The sequence below is a fragment of the Capra hircus genome, chromosome 2, assembly GCF_001704415.2.
Source record: "Capra hircus breed San Clemente chromosome 2, ASM170441v1, whole genome shotgun sequence".
In the NCBI taxonomy this organism is placed as follows: domain Eukaryota; kingdom Metazoa; phylum Chordata; class Mammalia; order Artiodactyla; family Bovidae; genus Capra; species Capra hircus.
Genome location: NC_030809.1, coordinates 125,795,426 through 125,817,949, shown reverse-complemented (window position 1 = coordinate 125,817,949; position 22,524 = coordinate 125,795,426). Strand labels below are relative to the sequence as shown.

The 22,524-nt window shown below is 34.3% G+C and overlaps 1 protein-coding gene across 1 annotated transcript in view; it reads right to left on the bottom strand.

The window, feature by feature from the left end:
• Positions 1-22,524, bottom strand: part of FSIP2 (fibrous sheath interacting protein 2) — a 141,713-nt gene that overhangs the window by 82,427 nt on the left and 36,762 nt on the right. Inside the window, exons 9-13 of the mRNA XM_018066882.1 lie at positions 21,511-21,591; positions 11,546-11,658; positions 10,548-10,593; positions 9,250-9,356; positions 4,813-4,873 (exon numbers count right to left, since the gene is read on the bottom strand). Coding sequence (XP_017922371.1) covers positions 4,813-4,873; positions 9,250-9,356; positions 10,548-10,593; positions 11,546-11,658; positions 21,511-21,591 — 408 coding nt within the window. The remainder of the gene's footprint in view (positions 1-4,812; positions 4,874-9,249; positions 9,357-10,547; positions 10,594-11,545; positions 11,659-21,510; positions 21,592-22,524) is intronic.

The following is a 22,524-nucleotide window of genomic DNA, read 5'->3' as shown; positions in this document are numbered from 1 at the left end:
AAGAGGTAACAGCTGAAAACTTCCCTAACATGGGAAAGGAAATAGTCAACCAAGTCCAGGAAGCACAGAGTGCCAGGCAGGATAAATAAAAGGAGGAACACACTGAGACACACAGTATTCAAACTCACAGGAATTAAAGACAAAGATAAAATATTAAAAACAATAAGGGAAAAATGACAAATAACATACAAGGGAACTCACATCAGGCTATCAGCTGATTTCTCAACAGAAACTCTACAAGCCAGTGGCATGATATATTTAAAGTGATGAAAGGGAAGAACCTACAACCAAAAATATTCTACTGAGCAAGACTCTCTTTCAGATCTGATGGAGGAATCAAAAGCTTTCCAGACAAGCAAATGTGAAGATAATTCAGCACCACCAAACCAGCCTTACAATAAATGCTAAAGGAATTTCTCTAGGCAGGAAACAAGGAAAAGACTTATCTATAGAAAATAAACCTAAAACAATTAAGGAAATGATAATAGGATCATACATATCCATATGTTGTTCTTAATTGCTCAGTAATGTCCAACTCTTTGTGACACCATGGACTATAGCCCACCAGGCTCTTCTGTCCATGAGGATTTTCCAGGAAAGAATACTGGAGTGGATTGCTATGCCCTCTTCCAGGGATCTTCCAAACCCAGGGATCAAACACAGGTTTCCCATATTACAGGCAGATTCTTTACTGTCTGAGCCACCAAGGAATCCCAAGAATACTGGAGTGGGTAGCCTGTCTCTTCTCCAGGGAATCTTCCCTATCGAGGAACCGAGCTGGGATCTCCTGCATTGCACACAGATTCTTTACCAGCTGAACTACCAGGGAAGCCCATATATATCCATAATTACCTTAAATGTAAATGGATTAAGTACACCAATCAAAAGACATAGATTGGCTAAGGAGATGAAAACATGTGGATGTATTCACTTCCACTTACCACATCACTCGGCTTGATCCCCCCAAATTGTATGTAATTATTTTATATTGTTAGGTTAATGATGTTCCCATTATGGCTTGTGATTGTATTTATCTTTATTTTTTGGCTGGCTATTGATTGTCAAAACTGATCAACATCTTTCACTACAGCAATTATGTAACTATTACTCAATACCACTGTATCATGACTGGTTAACAGAAAAATAACAGAATTCTGTATCACCAAAACTATCACTTAATAGAAAAACCTGTAATAACTTTTTAAAATCCAGATGTTAATCAGAAGTATCTTGGAATTTTTTGAAAAATACAAATGCCCAGGTATGGCTTTTCCTTTTGCCAGGGCTCCAGATATGTTTCTAATGAGCAGTCATATTTAAAAACAACTCGACTATATGAAGCTATTTTACTTTTATCTAGTTTGTTTCACTTTTTAATTTCAGTGCTCCCATTTCATTTGGTTTATGATTTCCAATTTTTCCATCTCTTTTTTTTATGTTCTTTCTCAAGCCTTTATCATGTGCAGTAGAAAACCTCTTGTACACATATATATAAATAATATGTATAATATATATTTTAGAAAACTTATGAATTTCTGCCTAACTAAAATATTTATGACATTTTGATTCTACTTGTTTGGTTTACTGTAAATAGAATACTAGATTTCTAATTTAAAAAATAGATCTGCAACAAGCCACAAAGGCTTATTGTATAGCACAGGGAGCTACAGTTAATATCTTGTAATACCCTATAATGGAAAATAATTTTAAAATAATATATGTATATATTATAACTGAATCACAAAAAAAAAGAATTCTACTTTTAAAATTTAGTAATGTTTATCTTTTTGCCAGTTTCCCTAAATATCCTATGGACTTCTAATAACAATATATGAAACACAGAATTTAAACATATTTGTGTAGGATATTTATTAATGACATCATTCAAGATGCTACTATTCTTATTCTTTTCTGCACTAGATAAAATATTCTCAGAGAAATGTTAATATGTCTCACCATGATTATATACTTTTCTCATTTCCCTTTTATTTCTTCTGATTTTTGCTTTATGTATCTTTGTTGTTAGGTATCTAATGGTTTATGACATCTATCTTCTTTGTGAATTGTGTCTTTTACCATTAAAAACATTCATTTTCATTGAAAAATAAATTAAAAAAAACAAATTCAACAGACTTTAAAAATGAAAAAAAAATTGTTTAAATTGTAATTAAGAACTACATAACAAAGTAACTCCCAGCTCAGATAGCTTCACAAATAAATTCTATACAATGTGTAAGGGGAAAAAAACAAACAAACAAACAAAAAATCCCAATATTATACCTAGCTCTTCCAGAAGAAAATAAAGGATGAAACACTAATGAGAACAACCATAGCACAACCATGTCAAAAAGGTATGAGAAGTGAAAATTATAAGCTAATCACTGTCATCACTACAGAAGCAAGAAATTAAAAACAAAACTTAAGTAGACTGAATCCAGGTGCAGAGAAAAATAATACATAATGATCATATGATTATTATTTGAAGTAAGAAAAGATTGGGTTTCCCTGGTAGCTCAGATGGTAGAGAATCTGCTTGCAATGCAGGAGACCTGGATTCAATCCATAGATTGGGAAGATTCCCTGGAAAAGAAATGGCAACCAACTCTACTTTGGTATTTTTGCTTGGAGAATTACATGGATTTGGGAGCCTGGCAAGCTACAATCCATGGGGTCGCCAAGAGGTGGACTTGACTGAGTGACTAACACTTGCACTTTCTTCCAAGAAAAGATTGGAGCAACATTTTGAAAAATTAACATAATTCATTAACCAGATAAAGGAAAAAAAATCATATAATCATCTCAATAGATGTAAAACAAAAGCAAAATCCAGGTGGAAAGACTCAACATCCATTCGTAATGAAAGATTTTGGTTAGCAGGTTAAGGCTTTAAGACAACATCCTTAATATGCTAAGATCCAAAAAGAAAAAGAAAAAAATAAGCGGACATTTTTGTTAAGTTTTCACTCTCAGATTGGGAATAAAAAACTGCCTTGTTCAACACACACTAATGCTACTAGACAGTTAAAATATATATGTAAAAAAACAGATAAAGGGTTGAACAGGAAGAAATACTGACACTTGTAAGAAACAATAATATATGTAGAAAGTCTAAAATAATCTGCAAATGAATTATTAGAAATAATAATTGGGGTTACCCAGGTTTCTGACTAATATAGAAAACAATTTAATTTCATTAGACTATTGATAAATATAAAAATACAAATTTAAAAGATACTCTTTAAAATATCATTAAAAAAATCAAGCTCCCAGGAATAAATCCAATAGAAATATATTTAAGACACAAAAGCATAAATATTATTGAGAGAAATTAAAGGAAACTTAAATATATTCTTGTAAAATTTATATGGAAAGGCAAAGGGCCAAGATACTCTACTTGCTTTACTGGATATCAAGATATGTTAAAAGGCTTTTGGAATTAGGACAGTGGAGTATTGGTTTGATAAGAAGATGGTACGGAACTGCACTAATATATACAAATATATATATATAAACATATATATATATAAACTATATCAGAAATCAAGATAATGACAGTATCTTGTGAGAAGAGAGAATATTGATTGGGAGTGTGTATAACTAGGTTTTCCTTCTACTAGATTTGCAATGTTCTATTTCTCCTATGTTGTGGTTTCATGGGTGTTTTCCTTTGTCAATTCATTAAGCTGTATATTGTTTTGTAATCTTTTCTGATTATGTTTTACTTCAATTTAAAGAATATACAAAAGTAAAACATGAGTGCAATTTATTTCTGAAATTGGAAAATAATATATGATAGAATCTATCAATATGATCCTTATAAATTAAAGAAGACAGTATCACATGATTATATCAATAGGTACTAGAAAAGATTTTTAAAATGACTTTATTTCATAAAATAAATTCATAATTTCATCTTCAGCTGTAACATTCCTAATAAGATAGAAAAACATTATTTAAAGATAATAAAGGTATATTTACCAAGAGCAATGGCAAATATCCTATATGGTGAAACATCAAAACTATTTCAGGTAAAACCACAAATTTAACAGGCATATTGTTAACTACCATGCCACTTATATTGGAAGTTCCAGTAATTATTTTTAGAAAGGATATTAAAATGAGCACAAACACTTGGGAATTTTAAAGAATTTTCTCACATAATCACTTATTTTAAATAAAGAGATAAGAAAAAAATGTTAAAAATTAACTAGATTTTCATAAGGTAATTCAATAAAAAATGAAAAACTTTACGGTGTTTCTCTAGCATTAGGAACCTATTTATACATGAATATAGAAAAATATTTATAAAAATGATAAAATTACTTAGGAATAAACTCATGCACAGAACCAATCTATATCATGTTTCACATATTTATGTGTCATATATGTATATAATAAAACAATATTCAAGGCAACTTCTCCACAGAAAGGCACTCAATATTTAGAGAAAGAAAAATTAATCTTAGAAGCATCAATTTTCTCAAAATTAAAATAGAAAATTCCTTCTCCTCCTTCATGTCTTAATTATGACCTATTCTGTAAAGGCTTCTCTGAGGACCCTAGGTAGACCTAGGCACTGTCTTCTTTATATTTCCTCTGATATGTATGCACACCTACTTTCTTTATTGTACTTACCTTATTGGGTTGTGATTACTGTCATGTCTATCTCCTTACTACAATATAACTGAACTATGCATTTTCTTTTTTCAGTCTTTAGCACAATACTTGGCATGAATCAGGTGTTCAGTAAATGTTAGTTGAAAAAATGAATTAACAGACTGCATGATTTACTCAATAGCTGTTGATATTTACCTGGTTTGCAAAACAGGCTTGTTCTCTTTGATCTTCCATTCCAGTCAACATTTATCTCCTTCTACATAATACAAACAATAAAACAAATATCTTCAAATAATTATTTCCAGGATCTGATCATCTATTATTTATATATTTAAAACACAAATATTTATTATTTTTGAGAACTTCTCTTAAATGTAATTTTTGAAAGAAATGCACACATTTTGATGGTTATATTACATCTATTATTTACGGAATTAAGCAAGTTTATAGCTATATTATAGGAGGGCCACAAGACTATGCACATGTGGTAATTTGCAAAGACTCAGGGGACTCAGAATATAGTTGTATTCACATCTAATATTTATTATATTAATAGTAAAAGGATACACTATAGGATAAGTAAGGGGGAAAGACAGCAGGAGTCTGGGAAAATAAAAGCACAGTTGCTTTCTCCTGCCTGTGAAATGACACATTTGAACGTGCTCTTTTCTCCAGCAATAAAAGTATATGTATACAATGTTTTGGCCTCAGAAATCCATTAGAAACTCAGCACTTAAGGTTTTTATTGAAGGTTCATCATGAAGCCATCCTCTGCCTAATGCGTATCTGAAATTCTAGCCTCCCAAAAGGAAATCAGATGTTCAACAAAAATCATATTTTCTGCAGAGTCTAGGTACATGTATGTACCTGTTCAGTTAGGGAATTTTCGTATCAGTTAGAGAATGTTAGAAAAGCCAAGTTCCCAAACACTAGCCAAAGGCCAGTCTTGCAAGCAAGCCACTACGAAGTCAGTAGTCTCAAGCCTGTTCTTTTCTGCACAATATCATTTACTGTTAAATTAACTATCTTTGGAGTGCACTGATTAGTAAGGAAGTTAACTCAATGGAATAAATGAACAGGTACTTTTTTTCTTTTTAAACACCAAAAGAATAAACATTTAAGTAGAGCTGGAAGGCAGAGTGCAGATTCTCCGAATATATGAGAGTTTGAGAGCAGTGAATCAGGTGCAACAGATTTTTCTTTTTGGGGGGCTACACTGTGTAGCTTGCAGGATCATAGGTTCCAGACCAGGTATGAAACCCAGACCTCCAACAGTGAAATGCCAAGTCCTAACCACTGGAGTGCCAGGAAATTTCACAATAGACTTTAAAAATACAATTTTTTAAACTGAAGGATAATTTGCTTTACAGAATTTTGTGGTTTTCTGTCATATATCAACAAGAATCAGCCATAGGTACACCCATGTCTCCTTCCTCCCTTCCCACCCTTCAGCCTGTCACAGAGCCCCTGTTTGAGTTGCCTGAGTCATACATCAAATTCCCATTGGCTATCTCTTTTAAATATGGTATTATAAATTTCTATGTTACTCTCTTCATATCTCCCCTTCTCCCTCCTCTCATCCCACCATGTCCATAGGTCTGTTCTCTATGTCTGTTTCTCTACTGCTGCTCTGAAAATAAATTCATCAGTGCCATCTCTTCAGATTACATATATATATGTGTCAGTATAATATATTTGGACTTCCCTGGTGGCTCAGATGGTAAAGCGTCTGTCTACATTGTGGGAGACCCGGGTTCGATCCTTGGGTTGGGAAGGTCCCCTGGAGAAGGCAATGGCAATCCACTCCAGTACTATTGCTTGGAAAATCCCATGGACAGAGGAGCCTGGTAGGCTACAGTCCATGGGGTCACAAGGAGTCGGAAACGACTGAGCGACTTCACTTTCACTTTCACTTTTTATACTATGTTTATATTTCTGTTTCTGACTTACTTCACTTTGCATAATAGGTTCCAGTTTCATCCACCTCATTAAATAGATTCAGATGTGTTCCTTTTTATGGCTGAGTAGTATTCCATTGTATATATGTACCATAGCTTCTTTATCCATTCATCTGTCGATGGACATCCAGGTTGCTTCCATGTTCTAGACATTGTATAAAGTGCAGCAATGAACATTGGGGGACGTGTGTCTTTTTCAATTTTGATTTCCTCAGGGTATATGTGTAGGAGTAGGATTGCTGGGTCATATGGTGGTTTATTCCTAGCTTTTTAAGGAGTCTCCACACTGTCTTCCTTAGTGGCTTTATCAGTTCACATTCCCACCAGCAATGCGAGAGGGTTCCCTTTTCTCCACACCCTCTCCAACATTAATTGTTTGTAAAATTTTCAATGATGGGCATTCTGACTGGTGTGAGGTGGTATCTCACTTTAGTTTTGACTTGCAGTTATTTAATAATGAGTGATGTTGAGCATCTTTTCATGTGCTTGCTAGCCATCTGTATGTCTTCTTGGGAGAAATGTTTCTTCAGGTTCCTTTCCCACTTTTTGACTGGGTTGTTTGCTTTCCTGGTATTGAGTTGTATGAGCTGCTTGTACATTTTGAAATTAATTCTTTATCATTGTTCCCTTTGCTATCATTTTCTTCCATTCCACGTGCTGTCTTTTCACCTTGTTTGTAGTTTCCTTTGCTGCGCAAAAGCTTTTAAGTTTTATTAGGTCCCATTTGTTTATTTTTTTTTTAATTTCCATTACTCTAGGATGTGGGTTACAGAAGATCTTGCTTTGATTTATGTCATTGAGTGTTCTGCCTATAAGAGTTTAATAGTTTCTGGTCTTACATTTAGGCTTTTAATCCATTTTGAGTAATCCATATCTTTGTGCATGACATTAGGAAGTATTCTAATTTCATTTTTTGCATGTAGCTGACCAGTTTTCCCAGCACCACTTACTGAAGAGGCTGTCTTGCCCCATTGTATATTTTTGCCTCCTTTGTCAAAAATAAGGTTACCCATAGGTATGTAGGTTTATCTCTGGGTTCTCTATCTTATTCCAATGGTCAATATTTCTGTTTCTGTGCCAGTACCATACTGTCTTGATAACTGTAGCATTTAAGTATAGTGTGAAGTCAGGAAGGTTGATTCTTCCAGTTCCATCCTTCTTTCTCAACACTGCTCTGGCTATTCCATATGAATCATGAAATTTTTTTTGTTCTAGTTTTGTGAAAAATGCCATTGGTAATTTGATAGGGATCACATTGAATCTGTAGATTGCATTTGGTAGTATAGTCATTTTCAAAATATTGATTCATCCTACCCAGGAACATGGAATATCTCTCCATCTCTTTATGTCACCTTTGACTTCTTTCATCAGCATCACGGTTTTCTGTATACAGGTCTTTTGTCTCCTTAGGTAGGTTTATTCCTAGATATTTTATTCTTTTTGTTGCAATGGTGAATGGTATTGACTCCTTAATTCCTTTCTGATTTTTCAATGCTAGTATATAGGAGTGCAAGTGATTTCTGTGTGTTGACCTTGTATCCTGCAACTTTGTTGAATTCAGTGATTAATAGAGGTAATCAGTGAATTCACAATAGACATTTTAAATTCCCAGATCCAAGAGTTGAACACAGGCCATCAGACATACATTTTCTGACAGTGGTAAGCTTTGTACAACATGTTGGAAACAGGATGCAATACTTTTCATAATAAAATTTCAATGGTATTTCTCATAATAAACTAGATATTTGTAGATGCTTAATATTCATTTTTCAAGAAATATGGTTGACAAATTTAAGAATACACACATTACTCAGAAAAGGTCAATAATAAAATGTATTTAAAGAAGTTTCTCATTTTTTTGTGGTTGTTTTGGTTTTTAGTAAATGACATAGTCTTTAATATTTGTTAGGCAATATGAGGACTTTAGATGTTAAGAGTTAGTAAAAAAAAAAGCTCTTTTTCATGCTTAATGTGGTTATTAACACAGCAGAACATTGAAACGTAAACTGCTTGTTCATAATAAAACTGTGCTACAGAAAAGCATATTATATTAATCACACATTTATGAATTTATACAATGGACTCTTTGAAAAATTATGCATTAGAGGACATGGAAGATGATGCTGCTTTCTACTGTAATCAAATAGAATTCATTCAGAAAAATTTTAATAAATTTTCAGTATACTGAAATCTCTTTCAAATCATGTTAACTTTTTAAGAGTTCAACCAGTTAACACTTGTGCTGCTAATGTAATGGAAGATGTGGTTTTTGACTCCTGTGATAGCAAGTTGGCAACCCATAGAGAAAGGTATCTATATATCTATGTTATACCCAGATGTCACACCCTTAACTTTTGCTGGTAACTTTTCAAAAGCAATTAACCGATCATTAGTCAAAAGGCAATGGGAAGAGATGGTCTGTCTCAGAACAATCTATCAGCACTATCCAAAGCCAAATAAAATAAGCCTAATTTGATACTTTCTCTGAAGGTTGCAGGTATGTACCATGAACTATATGTTGCAGCCTATTTTGGGGAATTTTATGATATGATTAATTTCATGAGTAAAGTTGTTCTATATAGTTGCTTCATGAATGAATATTTTTAACCAATGATGATCATAAAATAGTACTTCATTTATTATTTGCATTTAGAGCAAAGGAAATATTATATACCTCAACTTTTGAATGATTCAAATACATCAGTGAAGATCTGGGAAAATTTCTTGTAGCTGAATTCTGAGGTGAAATCATTGAATTTTGAGTTGAGACAAAAGGCTCCCCTGGACAAAGAAGAGAAACAATTACATACAAAAAGATAATATTGCTGGATTAAGGATGAATGTTCATGAAAAGAACTGATTCAATGTTCTCCCTGCTGACTGAGCTCAATCACTGGGTTACATCAATCAGGGATTCACCTAAGTTAAGGAAGTATCACCAAGAATAACATGTGCTTTGCTGATGGTCAGTGCCTACAAATTTCCAATGGCTCACCACTGCCCTCAAAACCAAGTCTGAGATCCTTAACCTCTGATCTTAATTCATATACTACTATGCCAATTTAATTCCTATAATCACAAACCACTGGCAGATTTAACTGGATATTTGCATTTCATTCCGTCTGCAATGGAAAACCATTTACAACTTGAATAGAGGAATAACCAAAACTGTGTTTTAGGAAAATTGCTTTTATACCAAAACATATAGTAGATTAAAAAGAAGAGGAAGAGGTTGGGGAAAGATTACTGAAATATTCAAGGATGGACAAAACAAAGTCAGCAGTTGTGGAAATAGAAAAGAGGAGGGGGGAAAAGGAATTAAGGAGGTAGGTTAGACAGAGACTGGTAATATTGGGATACAAAATTTAAGAAAGAGGAAGAGTCAAAGATTAGTCAAGTTTTGTGCCTGGGTAAAAACAGGAGGATGAAGAATTTGATTTTTGTATTGAATCTGAGGTGGTCATTGGGTACTACATGGAGGGTTCTAGCATTTTCTATGTGTGTATACTGTAGGATATGCATGGAAGTGCTTTAAGTGACTTCCAGAAATCTAACAACATGCAGAAAAACTTAGCTTTTGTATATTCCACTCAAGAGGAGATACAAATTAGGATATATTGTCTATGAGGAATATATGGCAGTGGAACACGAGGGCCTTCCTGGGAAGTGCTCTGTATTGTAACCTACTGAACCACAGTACCTTACTCTATTTATCACTGGAACAGTTACAGCAGGTATTCTAACTTGCCCACACCTCAAAATTTTCAAAAACCATCCTCATCAAGCAATCATTCAAATATATAGGCTAATTAAAAAATCAAAATTCATAAATAGTTTCATATCATGCTTCATTTTCCAAAAAAACATGATTTTTATAATCAAATAAAACAACTTGAGAAACTATATGGTGAAACCATAATTAGGTACTTAGCAGATAACAGAACAATTATGAAATGTTTTTTATTTTCTTACCTCTATTATCAAAAACACTTGGTTTTTCACTTGTCTCTCCATTTTTCTAAATGGCACAACATTAACGATAAGAACATTCATTAGTAACTTTACTTCTTAAAGAGATTTGCCTTCCATCAATCAACCAAATTAATACAGATTTTCTTGTCTTTAATCTTCTAACTCTCTCATGAAAACTGTCTCAGGGGCAATACTTAATACCAGCCTCGTAGGGTATCTTCTACAGGTAGGTACTAGTTCTATAGGTATTTCACTAGTTCAAAATTGAGTTTAGTATGTGGTCAGTGGGGAAGATCCCCTGGAGAAGGAAATGGCAACACACTCCAGTACTCTTGCCTGGAAAATTCCATGGACAGAGGAGCCTTGTAGGCTACAGTCCATGGGGTTGCAAAGAGTCGGACACGACTGAGTGACTTCACTTCTTCTTCCAGTATTCCATACTTTGTTTAAATTCATGGTAATCTATTTAATGGCTGATTCTAAAAACTTTAGTCATTTGCTTTGTTTCAGAGAAATACAATCCAAACTATTCTAATCCAATTAATGCTTTAAAAACACATTGCTTAGAATCAAAATAAAATGTATCATTCCATATTCTTTACTTACTGTAAAACTTTTTTTTTTGTGTGTGTCTGTCTGCTTTCCTAAACAGTAAGTCCGCAAGAGGAAAGATTATGTATCCTATGTGACCGGTTTATTCATTTTCCCTTCCTTCTGGAAAAAGCCAGAGTGCTTTGGCCAACAGATGCTCAATAGATATTAGATATTATCATTGCAGTTGCTAAATGATTGTTTGGATTAGTTTCTGCAAATTACATAGTGAGTTTAGCACAAAGATAAATCAACACATATAGGGGAAAGGATCAGTTCTCAGGAATAGACCCTAATATACCTAACAGATAAGTTAACATGCTAGAGAAGGAGGTGGTTCATAGAAGTAACAGTTAACTAGATAAATTAATAATCAGCATACAAAAGTTTGAGACATAATTTTATACCTTTTGTTTAGCATCATCTTGTGCATCTGGCTGACAAACAACAGCAGGTACAGGTTTTTTGGCAACATTCTTTGAACTACTTAGAGAGCTCTGAAGAGTGTTTGTGCAGGGTCCTAAAAGTAAATGGAAGAGAAACAGCATATTTTAAAAAATAACTCACTGAAGTATAATTGAAGTAACATAAACTGTACTTAACTGTATGGTTTCCTGAATTTAAAAATATGCTCATAACTGTGAAGCCATCACTACAACCAAAAGAAAATTTATAACACCCCCTGAAAGTTCTCATTCACTTTTGTAATCCATCTATCTCTTTCTTTGCATTATCTGACAACACTGCTCTGTACTTCTAACACAAGATTTATTTGCATTTTCTAGAATTTTGATAGGAATGGTATCATATAGTATGTATTCTTTTTTTGCCTGGCTCCTTTCACTCAACATAATATTGCATGTATAGGAATGGTATCATATAGTATGTATTCTTTTTATGCCTGGCTTCTTTCACTCGACATAATATTGTATGTTTTAAAAATTCATTCCTTTTATTTCTAAAAATTATTCCATTGCACTGGATGTGTCACAATTATTTTTATCTACTCCCCTGTTGTTTGGGATTTACAGTTTTGGCAACTTACAAATATTTATGAATCTACCTGTGCAAGTTTTTGTGAATATATGTTTTCATTTTTATTGAGTAAGTACATAGTAGTATATGGCTAGGTCATATGGTAGGTATATGTCTAATTTTTAAGAAATGTCAAACTGTTTTCCAAAGTGGTTGTACCATATCATACTATTCAGCAGTGTATCAAAGTTTTAATTCTTCCACAACCTTGTCACACTTAATAGGCAGAAGAAAAGAAATAAGATCCAAGTGAAAAGGAAATAGAAAAACAAGGGAAAATAAAGTAAACAGTTTAAATAAAACTGGTAAGTCAGAATAATCAGGAAAAAAAGACGCAGTGATAATGGCATAACAGAGTCTATAGATAATGCTAAAAATAATAAATTATGAAAAGGTATAGCAATAAGTTATAAAATGAGATATATTTTCCATCAAAAACAAAAAATGACCAAACTGCATTCATGAACAAATAGAAAATATGAAGAACATCATATCTATTTAACAAATGGAATGTGTACTTTAAAATATTCCCGCAAAGAAAACTCTAGGCTCAAACTACTTTCCTTCTGAATTGCACAACATACTAAAGGAAGAATTTACACTAATTCTACACAAATTCATCCAGGAAAATGAAGAGGAGTGAACTCATCTCCTAACTCATACTGAGACTAGAATCACTCACATATAAAAATCATATAAAAATTACAAGACATTACAAGAAAAACTCAGCTAATATCCTCCCATGCTGAAAGATGTAAAACTTATAAATAAACTGAATCTAACTATATATATATATATATATATATATTAGAAAATAATACATAATGAATAAGTGATGCTTATCCCAAGAATGTACGGTGGATTATTATTCAAAAATATGCCAAAGTAACTTACCACAGTAGGAGCAGAGAGAAAGGAAATTTAGATGATTATCTCCAAGATGCAAGGAAAAACATGGGAAAACTCAACACCCATTCATGATGAAACTTTTTAGTGAATGCGAGTATGAGAGGATATGTCTTTCCTTTGATAAAAGTTATCTTCAGATCTCTAGAGCTAATATTTTAGTTTATATTGATCACTTAGCCTTAAATTTTAGAACAAGATCAGGATGTACACAATCACCTTTTTGTTCAATATTGCTCCAGAAGTCCTGGCCAGCAAGAAAAAGAAATGAAAGATGAGCCCACAAAAATTCCAAATGACAGTTGTAGAAATTGGAGAGCTGAAAAGATACATACATGCCAATGTTCACAGCACTGCTATTTACAATAGTCAAAATATGGAAATAATTCAAGTGCCCATCAACAAATGACTGGCTTAAGATACACACACATACACACAAAATGGAATATTGATATTATGTGGCCATAAAAAAATGAGATATTGCCATTTGCAGTAACATGGATGGACCTAGAGAGAATATTATGCTCAGTGAAGTAAGTCATATGAAAGTGAAAGTGAAGTCGCTCAGTCGTGTCCGACTCTCTGTGACCCCATGGACTGTAGCCTACCAGGCTTCTCCATCCATGGGATTCTCCAGGCAAGAATACTGGAGTGTGTTACCATCTCCTTCTCCAGGGGATCTTCCCAACTCAGGGATCGAACCTGGGTCTCCCGCACTGGAGGCAGACACTTTAACCTCTGAGCCACTAGGGAAGACTATAGAGAGAGACAAATACTTCATGATATCACTTATATGTGGAATCTAAAAAAGGTGATACAAGTGAATCTCTACAAAATTGAACCAGACTTACAGACTTAGAAAACAAACATAGTTACCGTAGGGGAGACGGAGTAAGGGAGAGACAAATTAGTATAGGATTAATGGATACAAACTATATTCATAAAATAGATAAAACAACAAGGATTTGCTGTATAGCACAAGGAATTATATTCAACAGCGTGTAATAACCTATAATGGAATATAATTTATAAAAAACCCTGAATCATTTTTATACCTGAAACTAACATATTATAAATAAACTATACTTCAATCAAAAATTAAAATTTTTATGGAAACGCAATGGCCCTAGAACAACCAAGTTAACCGAGAAAAACAATTAATGTTAGAGAACTCAAACTGCCAAATTTCAAGACTCATTATAAGGTTACAGTAATTAATAGAATACTGTTTTCACATAAGGGCAAACAGACCAATGGAACAAAACAGCATGTGTAGAAATAGGTCCATCTATATATATCACTTCATCTTTTCAAAGATGCCAATGAAATTCATTGGTTGAAAACAACTGAATGTGTATAGGATAAGCTTCTCAGTTAACAAGAAAGCTAACAAAAATCAATAGGGTTGTGTCAAAAAGGATTCAAGAGTTATCTTGAAGGGGCTCTCACCTGCTAGAGCTGCATAAACAAGCACAAACAAGCACAGTATATAATTATTGTGCTTGTTTATTTCAGCATCGACAAGCACAGTAATAGCATTATGGACAGTTTCCCTGGTAGGTCAGTGGGTAGAGAATCCACTTGTAATGCAGGAAACTGTCAGTAATGCAAGAGAGTCAGGTTTGATCTCTGGGTTGGCAAGATTCCCTGGAGGAGGGCATAGCAACACACTCCAATATTCTTGCCTGGACAATCCCTTGGACAGAGGATCCTGGGGGCTACAGTCCATAGCGTTACAAAGAGTTGGACATGACTGAAGCGACATAGCACACATGCATGGAAGACGCTATTGAAATAATTCATTATTTTGAAAACTAATAAATGATGTTAAAATATTAAGCATCAGTCTGCTTTTCTTAAATACCTGTATCACAATGTAACCAATCAGAAGTTGAGGGTAAGTTTCTTTTTATTAGACCATTCTAATTTTTTTAAAATATAAATTTATTTAAATTGGAGGCTAATTACTTTACAATATTGCATTGGTTTTGCCATACAGCAACATGAATCCACCACAGGTATACAGGTGTTCCCCAACCTGAACCCCTCATGATACTGAATGCTTGGGGCTAGACCATTCTAATTTATAAAGGAGAGATGATGGAATTAAAATAACCCAATTTTGAAACTTATAATTAATTCATAGATCAGGCCTTGAGCACAAATGGCTGTTAATAACACAAAGAGTAAAACACTGCAATATTATGGTGCTTCCTAATAGAAAGATACGCTACTATCTATGAATCAACCTTGCTAAAGAACCTGAACCTGAAAGTAAATAAACTAATCCTTTACTAGAAATACAGAAGAAATAACATACACCATATAGATGCAATCAGCAAAAGTTCAGTTACTGAAGAGCTCAACAAGGCAAGCAATTCAATTTCTGAAACAAATAAACAGTGGCTTGAAAATACAGGAGAAAGGGAAGGAGGGAAGAAGAGGGATATATGGAAGGAGAATCCATAGATTAAAAGAGACTCAGAAGATATACAAACAATTGCAATATTTGTCAATATAGATTTAAAGTAACTTCCAAATATTTTTGTGATATTTATGAGATTACTGGAAAGCTGAATAGTGATTTAATGTCTGATTACATTAAGGACTTCCCTAAAGGGCTTCCCTGGTGGCTCAGACGGTAAAGTGTTTGCCTGCGATGCAGCAGACCTGGGTTCGATCCACTCCCTGGGGAAGGAAATGGCAACCGACTCCAGTACTCTTGCCTGGAAAATCCCATGGATGGAGGAGCCTGGTAGGCTGCAATCCATGGGGTCACGAAGAGTTGAACACAACTGAGCGGCTTCACTTTCTTTTACTTTACATTAATGACTTATTCATTTGTGTAATGCGATCATGGTATTGTGGTTATGCATTAAAAATAATCCTTATCTTTTAGGTACATAATAATATACTGATGGATGAAATAAGGTGTGTGATGTACTTTAAAACAACAAGGCACCAGGGAGAAGTTGAAGGCACAGACAAAACAAAATAGTCCATGAATTGCTGAAATTGAAAGAGAGGCACATAAGTATTCTGTTGGTTTTTGCTTCTGTTTGAAATGTTTAATAAGAAAGGCTAAAAATGCCATTAACAAAATGATGAAAATATTTCCCACAAATAAAGTAAAAGATTAATAATTTTTCAATATCAAAGAGAATTCATACAAATGAGCCTGAAAAAGTAACAAAATATACAAACTATAATGAAAATATGTAAACTTTTATTGTACTGAATTAAGAATTTCTTCACATCAAAAAATATTTGAAAAAGAATAGATATATGTATATGTTACTTTTCTATACACCTGAAACTAACACGAAATTGTTAATCAACTATACTCCAGTAGAAAAAAAGTTAAGAAAGAAAGAATAAAAATAACCAGAAACATCAAGAGTTAAAAGGCAACCAAAATGTAAATTATTTGACTAAATATAATAAACTGTCTACCTCTATTTAGTTATTTAAATAATGATTACTTTGTCTGACTGGGTGTTTGGTGTACGTAGACGTAACAAATAAGGTACCTAATAACAAAGGGCAGAGGAATAAGGAAACATATATAGTGGTAAGATTTCCACATTCTACACTTTACATTTTACATAGAGGTAAGAATGTCTAGTCAGAGTTGATTGTGATAAGCTAAGCAAGTATACTATTACCTTGAACAAAACCACTAAAATATCTGTACAAAAAGATATAGTAAAAACAATAGCCACGGACAACTGGGAATCAAATTTATAAAATACCATTTATAATAGTACCAAAAATGAAGCACTTATTCATAAATATAACAGAACATATACAAGATTTCTAAGCTGAAAACTACAAAACACTTATGAAAAAAACTACAAAACACTTATAAAAAAACTACAAAACACTTTTCATAAGTGTTTTGTAGTTGGGCTCCAAAATCACTGCAGATGGTGACTGCAGCCATGAAATTAAAAGACGCTTACTCCTTGGAAGAAAAGTTATGACCAACCTAGATATTTATTCAAAAGCAGAGACATTACTTTGCTGACTAAGGTCCATCTAGTCAAGGCTATGGTTTTTCCCGTGGTCATGTATGGATGTGAGGGTTGGACTGTGAAGAAGGCTGAGTGCCGAAGAATTGATGCTTTTGAATTGGTGTTGGAGAAGACTCTTGAGAGTCCCTTGGACTGCAAGGCAATCCAATCAGTCCATTCTGAAGAAGATCAGCCCTGGGATTTCCTTGCAGGGAATGATGCTGAAGCTGAAACTCCAGTACTTTGGCCACCTCATGCGAAGGGTTGACTCATTGGAAAAGACTTTGATGCTGGGAGGGATTGGGGGCAGGAGGAGAAGGGGACGACAGAGGATGAGATGGCTGGATGGCATCACTGACTCGATGGACCTGAATCTGAGTGAAGTCCAGGAGTTGGTGATGGACAGGGAGGCCTGGCGTGCTGCGATTCATGGGGTCGCAAAGAGTCGGACGTGACTGAGTGATTGAACTGAACTGAACTGAAACAAATAGGAAGAAATACAACGTTTATGGATTGGAAGACCCTGTAAAGATTTATTTCTCTTTCATTCAAAAATTCTGGCAAATTTTTTGATGTAAAGCTTAGTATAAAACTAATACTCAGGCAAATGAATTAAAATGTCCATAAAAACTGGGAAGAAATAAACTTGCTGGAAAGTATACTACTTCATTTTAAGACAAGAAGAAGCTACAAAAATCAAAGATAGTGCAATATGGGCAAGAGGATGGGCATACTGAATAATCAGAAAATTGAAAGGCAAGTCACAGATTAAATTATTTTCAAATCACATACCTGAAAAAGACTAATATTCAGAATATATTAGTAACTTTCAAAATTCAATGTGCTTCCCTGGTGGCTCAGGCAGTAAAGCATCCTGTCTACTATGCTGGAGACCTGGGTTCGATCCCTGGGTCGGGAAGATTCCCTGGAGAAGGACGTGGCAATCCACTCCAGTACTACTGCCTGGAAAATCCCATGAACAGAGAAGCCTGGTAGGCTACAGTCCATGGGGTCACAAAGAATCAGACACAACTGAGCACACTTTCTTTCTTTCAAAATCCACTAGTAAGAAAACTGTCCAAACAAAAATGAGGAAAAGCTACTTCATCAGCTGCTTCACCAGGCAGGATTTACAAAAGGCAAAAAGCGTATGAAAAAATTCTCATCATCATTAGACATCAGAGAAATACAAATGAAAGCCACAATGATATACCATTACATCTATATAGATAGCTAAAACAAAAATTACTGATAACATTAACGGTTGCAAGGCTGCATAGCAAATAGATCTCTCATGCATTACTAATGGGGAATACAGAATAGGCAATTCTTTATAAACTTCAACATACACAATAATAATCCCATGTTCACACAAAAAGGTTAATTTATACTTAGTGTATACTTCTGATCTTTCTATTCATAATCATCCAAATCTGGAAACAACCAAATTTTCTTCAGCTGGTAGATGCAGAAGAAAATCCATTGCATACACACAAGGGAAATAAAAAGGAGTAAACTACTGACAAATGAAATAATTTGAATGAATTTCAAAGGCACTATATTGAATGAAAGGAACAATTATTAAAATGTCCATTTATAAGACATTTTCTAAAGGGAAAAGAACTGTAGTGATGGACAACATATCAGTGGTTGCCTGGGCTGATCAGTTGGAGGAAGGAATGCATGACTGCCAAAGAACTTTTTTGGAATGTTGGAAATGTTACGATTTTGACAGAAGTCACACAATTTCATATGTGTTAAAACTCATGCAATTACATAAAACCATTCCATTTTGCTTTAAAGTAATTTAAAAACCAAAATAAATTAACCTCCAGATCTTTTTTTGAGAATGTAAAAATATAGAGACAAAAAGCAGGAACTGTAAAGAATTCTGACCTCTGAACTCTGCTTGGATTGTTGCCAATTACAAAATGTTGAGAAAACTGCCCATAATAGTGGAAAGGCTATTACACCATATGGAGTTCATACTCAGTGCAACGGTGAGAGGCAAAGTAAGGAAGTTTGATTATGGTGAGTGAGAGAGAGGAACACTTTAATATATAATTGTGATATCACTAGTGTACATTTCTAAAGTTCATAAAAAAGAATGATTTATGTGCCAATCTCTAGGAGTGGAGAGCAGAAATAATACCTCCCCACCATCCCCAGATAAAGCATTACTACAGTTTGAGAATTCATCTTTGTCTTTCAGTTATACTTAAATAAATTTATAGTTTTGACACCTGGAGAACTGTCACAGACTGGTACCCTGGTGAGGCTTAAAACAGTACTTTCCATTTACTAATCTTTCCTCCAATATCACTGAGATATTTTGACATCAGTTCAGTTCAGTTCAGTGTCCGACTCTTTGCGACCCCCATGAATCGCAGCACACCAGGCCTCCCTGTCCATCACCAACTCCCGGAGTTCACTCAGACTCACGTCCATCGAGTTGGTGATGCCATCCAGCCATCTCATCCTCTATCATCCCCTTCTCCTCCTAACCCCAATCCCTCCCAGCATCAGAGTCTTTCCCAATGAGTCAACTCTTCACATGAGGTAGCCAAAGTACCAGAGTTTCAGCTTTAGCATCATTCCTTCCAAAGAACACCCAGGACTGATCTCCTTTAGAATGGACTGGTTGGATCTCCTTGCAGTCCAAGGGACTCTCAAGAGTCTTCTCCAACACCACAGTTCAAAAGCATCTATTATTCAGTGCTCAGCTGTCTTCACAGTCCAACTCTCACATCCATACATGGCTACTGGAAAAACCATAGCCTTGACTAGATGGACCTTTGTTGGCAAAGTAATGTCTCTGCTTTTGAATATACTATCTAGGTTGGTCATAACTTTCCTTCCAAGGAGTAAGCGTCTTTTAATCTCATGGCTGCAATCACAATCTGCAGCGATTTTGGAGCCCCCAAAAATAAAGTCTGACACTGTTTCCACTGTTTTCCCATCTATTTCCCATGAAGTGATGGGACCAGATGCCATGATCTTCATTTTCTGGATGTTGAGCTTTAAGCCAACTTTTTCACTCTCCTCTTTCACTTTCATCAAGAGACTTTTTAGTTCCTCTTCACTTTCTGCCATAAGGGTGGCACTTTCTGCATATCTGAGGTTATTGATATTTCTCCTGGCAATCTTGATTCCAGCTTGTGCTTCTTCCAGCCCAGCATTTCTCATGATGTACTCTGCATATAAGTTAAATAAGCAGGGTGACAGTATACAGCCTTGACGTACTCCTTTTCCGATTTGGAACCAGTCTGTTGTTCCATGTCCAGTTCTAACTGTTGCTTCCTGACCTGAATATAGGTTTCTCAAGAAGCAGTGATTTCGACATCAGTGAGAAGTAAATAGCAACCCACTCCAGTGTTCTTGCCTGGATAATTCCATGAACAGAGGAGCCTGGTGGGCTACAGTCCATTGGGTCACAGAGAGTCGGACATGACTAAATGACTAACTTTCTTTTCTAAGACGATTCTGACCTGCATTAAACACTAGAGTTTTAGAAAACCATTCTGCATAGGATAGCTACTTCAGAAACTGAGAATTGAGTTTTATTGTCTCTATTTAGTGGATATGTGTGGCTTGTGTTGTCATAATTGTATATGTTGTAGGTAATTCCTTGGTGTTTTATTTAAACAAACAAAAAAAAACTTTGGATTTTAAAAATGAGACCCACAAAGTTTAGAGCTGAATTAAGTAAACTACAGTAGTTCTGAGTGCAAGACAGCCTTAGCTCAATCTTGTTTCATCCTAGAGACTTTATGAGAGTAATCAAATTACACCCTCGGGTAAGAAAGATGTTAAACTTTTTTTATTTAGAATTAAACTGACAAATACAAATGTATTTAATTTTTATACTTAATTTCTCCTTGGAAATTTAATATGGGAGAAGAATTCATATTGCTCAATTTAAAATAGTCTTATACTTTTGATAGTGTATTATTTGGAGGATATTTATGCAGTTATTTGGGTTCCTGGTCTAATTCTAACAGACAACATGAAGTAACACAGAATGATAGAAATAATAAAGTGATATTTCATTGGAGTCCATGTTGGACTGAATTAATGTACTTAATTTCTGATCCACCTCAGAATTTTAAAAAATCATTTTGAGCAATATAAAAATTATCTTGCAATTTTTTGTTTCACATACTGTTCATTCAGCAGCAATAGACCATTTAATTTCTCTAAAATGATGATATAAGGCCAGAATACTAAATTAGTAATTAGAGATAAAATTCTGGAAGCAATAGAGTTGTATCATTGTTTGTAAGCATCATCCAAATTTTGTCATTTGACAAGGAATAGAGGAATTATCTGCATTTAAGCCAAGAAAAGAAAAAAAGTCATCCAAATTTAGTCTTCCCTAAAAATACTATTTAATATTTCTTATTATAATGTTAAATTACCATATGCTCCTCTGTTTGGTTTCTGGTCAGCAGCAGCATAAACTACCTTTATGTCATCACTCTTCTTCTTTTTCTTCTTTGGAGAAAAAGCTTTAAAATGCAACAAAACATTAATTTTTAATAATGGTGACGACAGAATTACCCAAGATAGAGTCTCTTATCATACCATAATAGGAAATGAGCCTACATGCTAATTATATTCAGCATTTTGGGGAGGTAATGGGGAACAAGAAGAAATGTGAAATGGAATTACTCTTCAAATATTATCCCTTTAGGTTAAAAGATATACTTGAAGGGACAGAATTTTCATCTGAGAGAAAAGCTATATCTGGGTTATTATCTATAACTTACTGTTTCTTTTTTATAGAGATGGGATATCAATAGAACTACTGGCTGGAGACCCACTAGCCCACAGTGACAACTGCAACTCTTGAATGTGCCTCACAAATTAGCACAAGTAACCATATACATATTCCTTCTCTGTAAAAAAGGAAATTATAATTCCTGCTTCTAACCAATTAAGACGACAAAGGATCTTCATAGCATGTGTGCTCAATGATTTTTCAGTACAATTGTCACATATGAGAGTGATCTTTCCTCTAACTAGACCAGGTTCACCCTATATTCCTTTCCTTTCTTATTCTCTCTGTCCCTCTGGAAGCTATTTGGAAGATGACAACATCACTATAGAGCTCTAACTCAATTTGTCACCTAGATAAAATAATTTATATATAACACTTCCTCAAAAGAGGAGATTTGAGGTAACAGTTTGTTTAAAATGTCTTCTTGACCACATTCACAGACACACACACAGACACACACGCACACACACAGTACTTAGTACTCTGTGAAACACAAAGGTGGGAGTTACAATATTAGGGGTAATGAAGATAGTGGGAAATACGGAATACATGGATTAAAAATAGCACAAAGTATTAGAGAGTTCAAAAGAGAGGTATCTTCTAATTACAGACATCAAAAAAGATTTTTTTTATTGTGTCATTTACTGTGAAG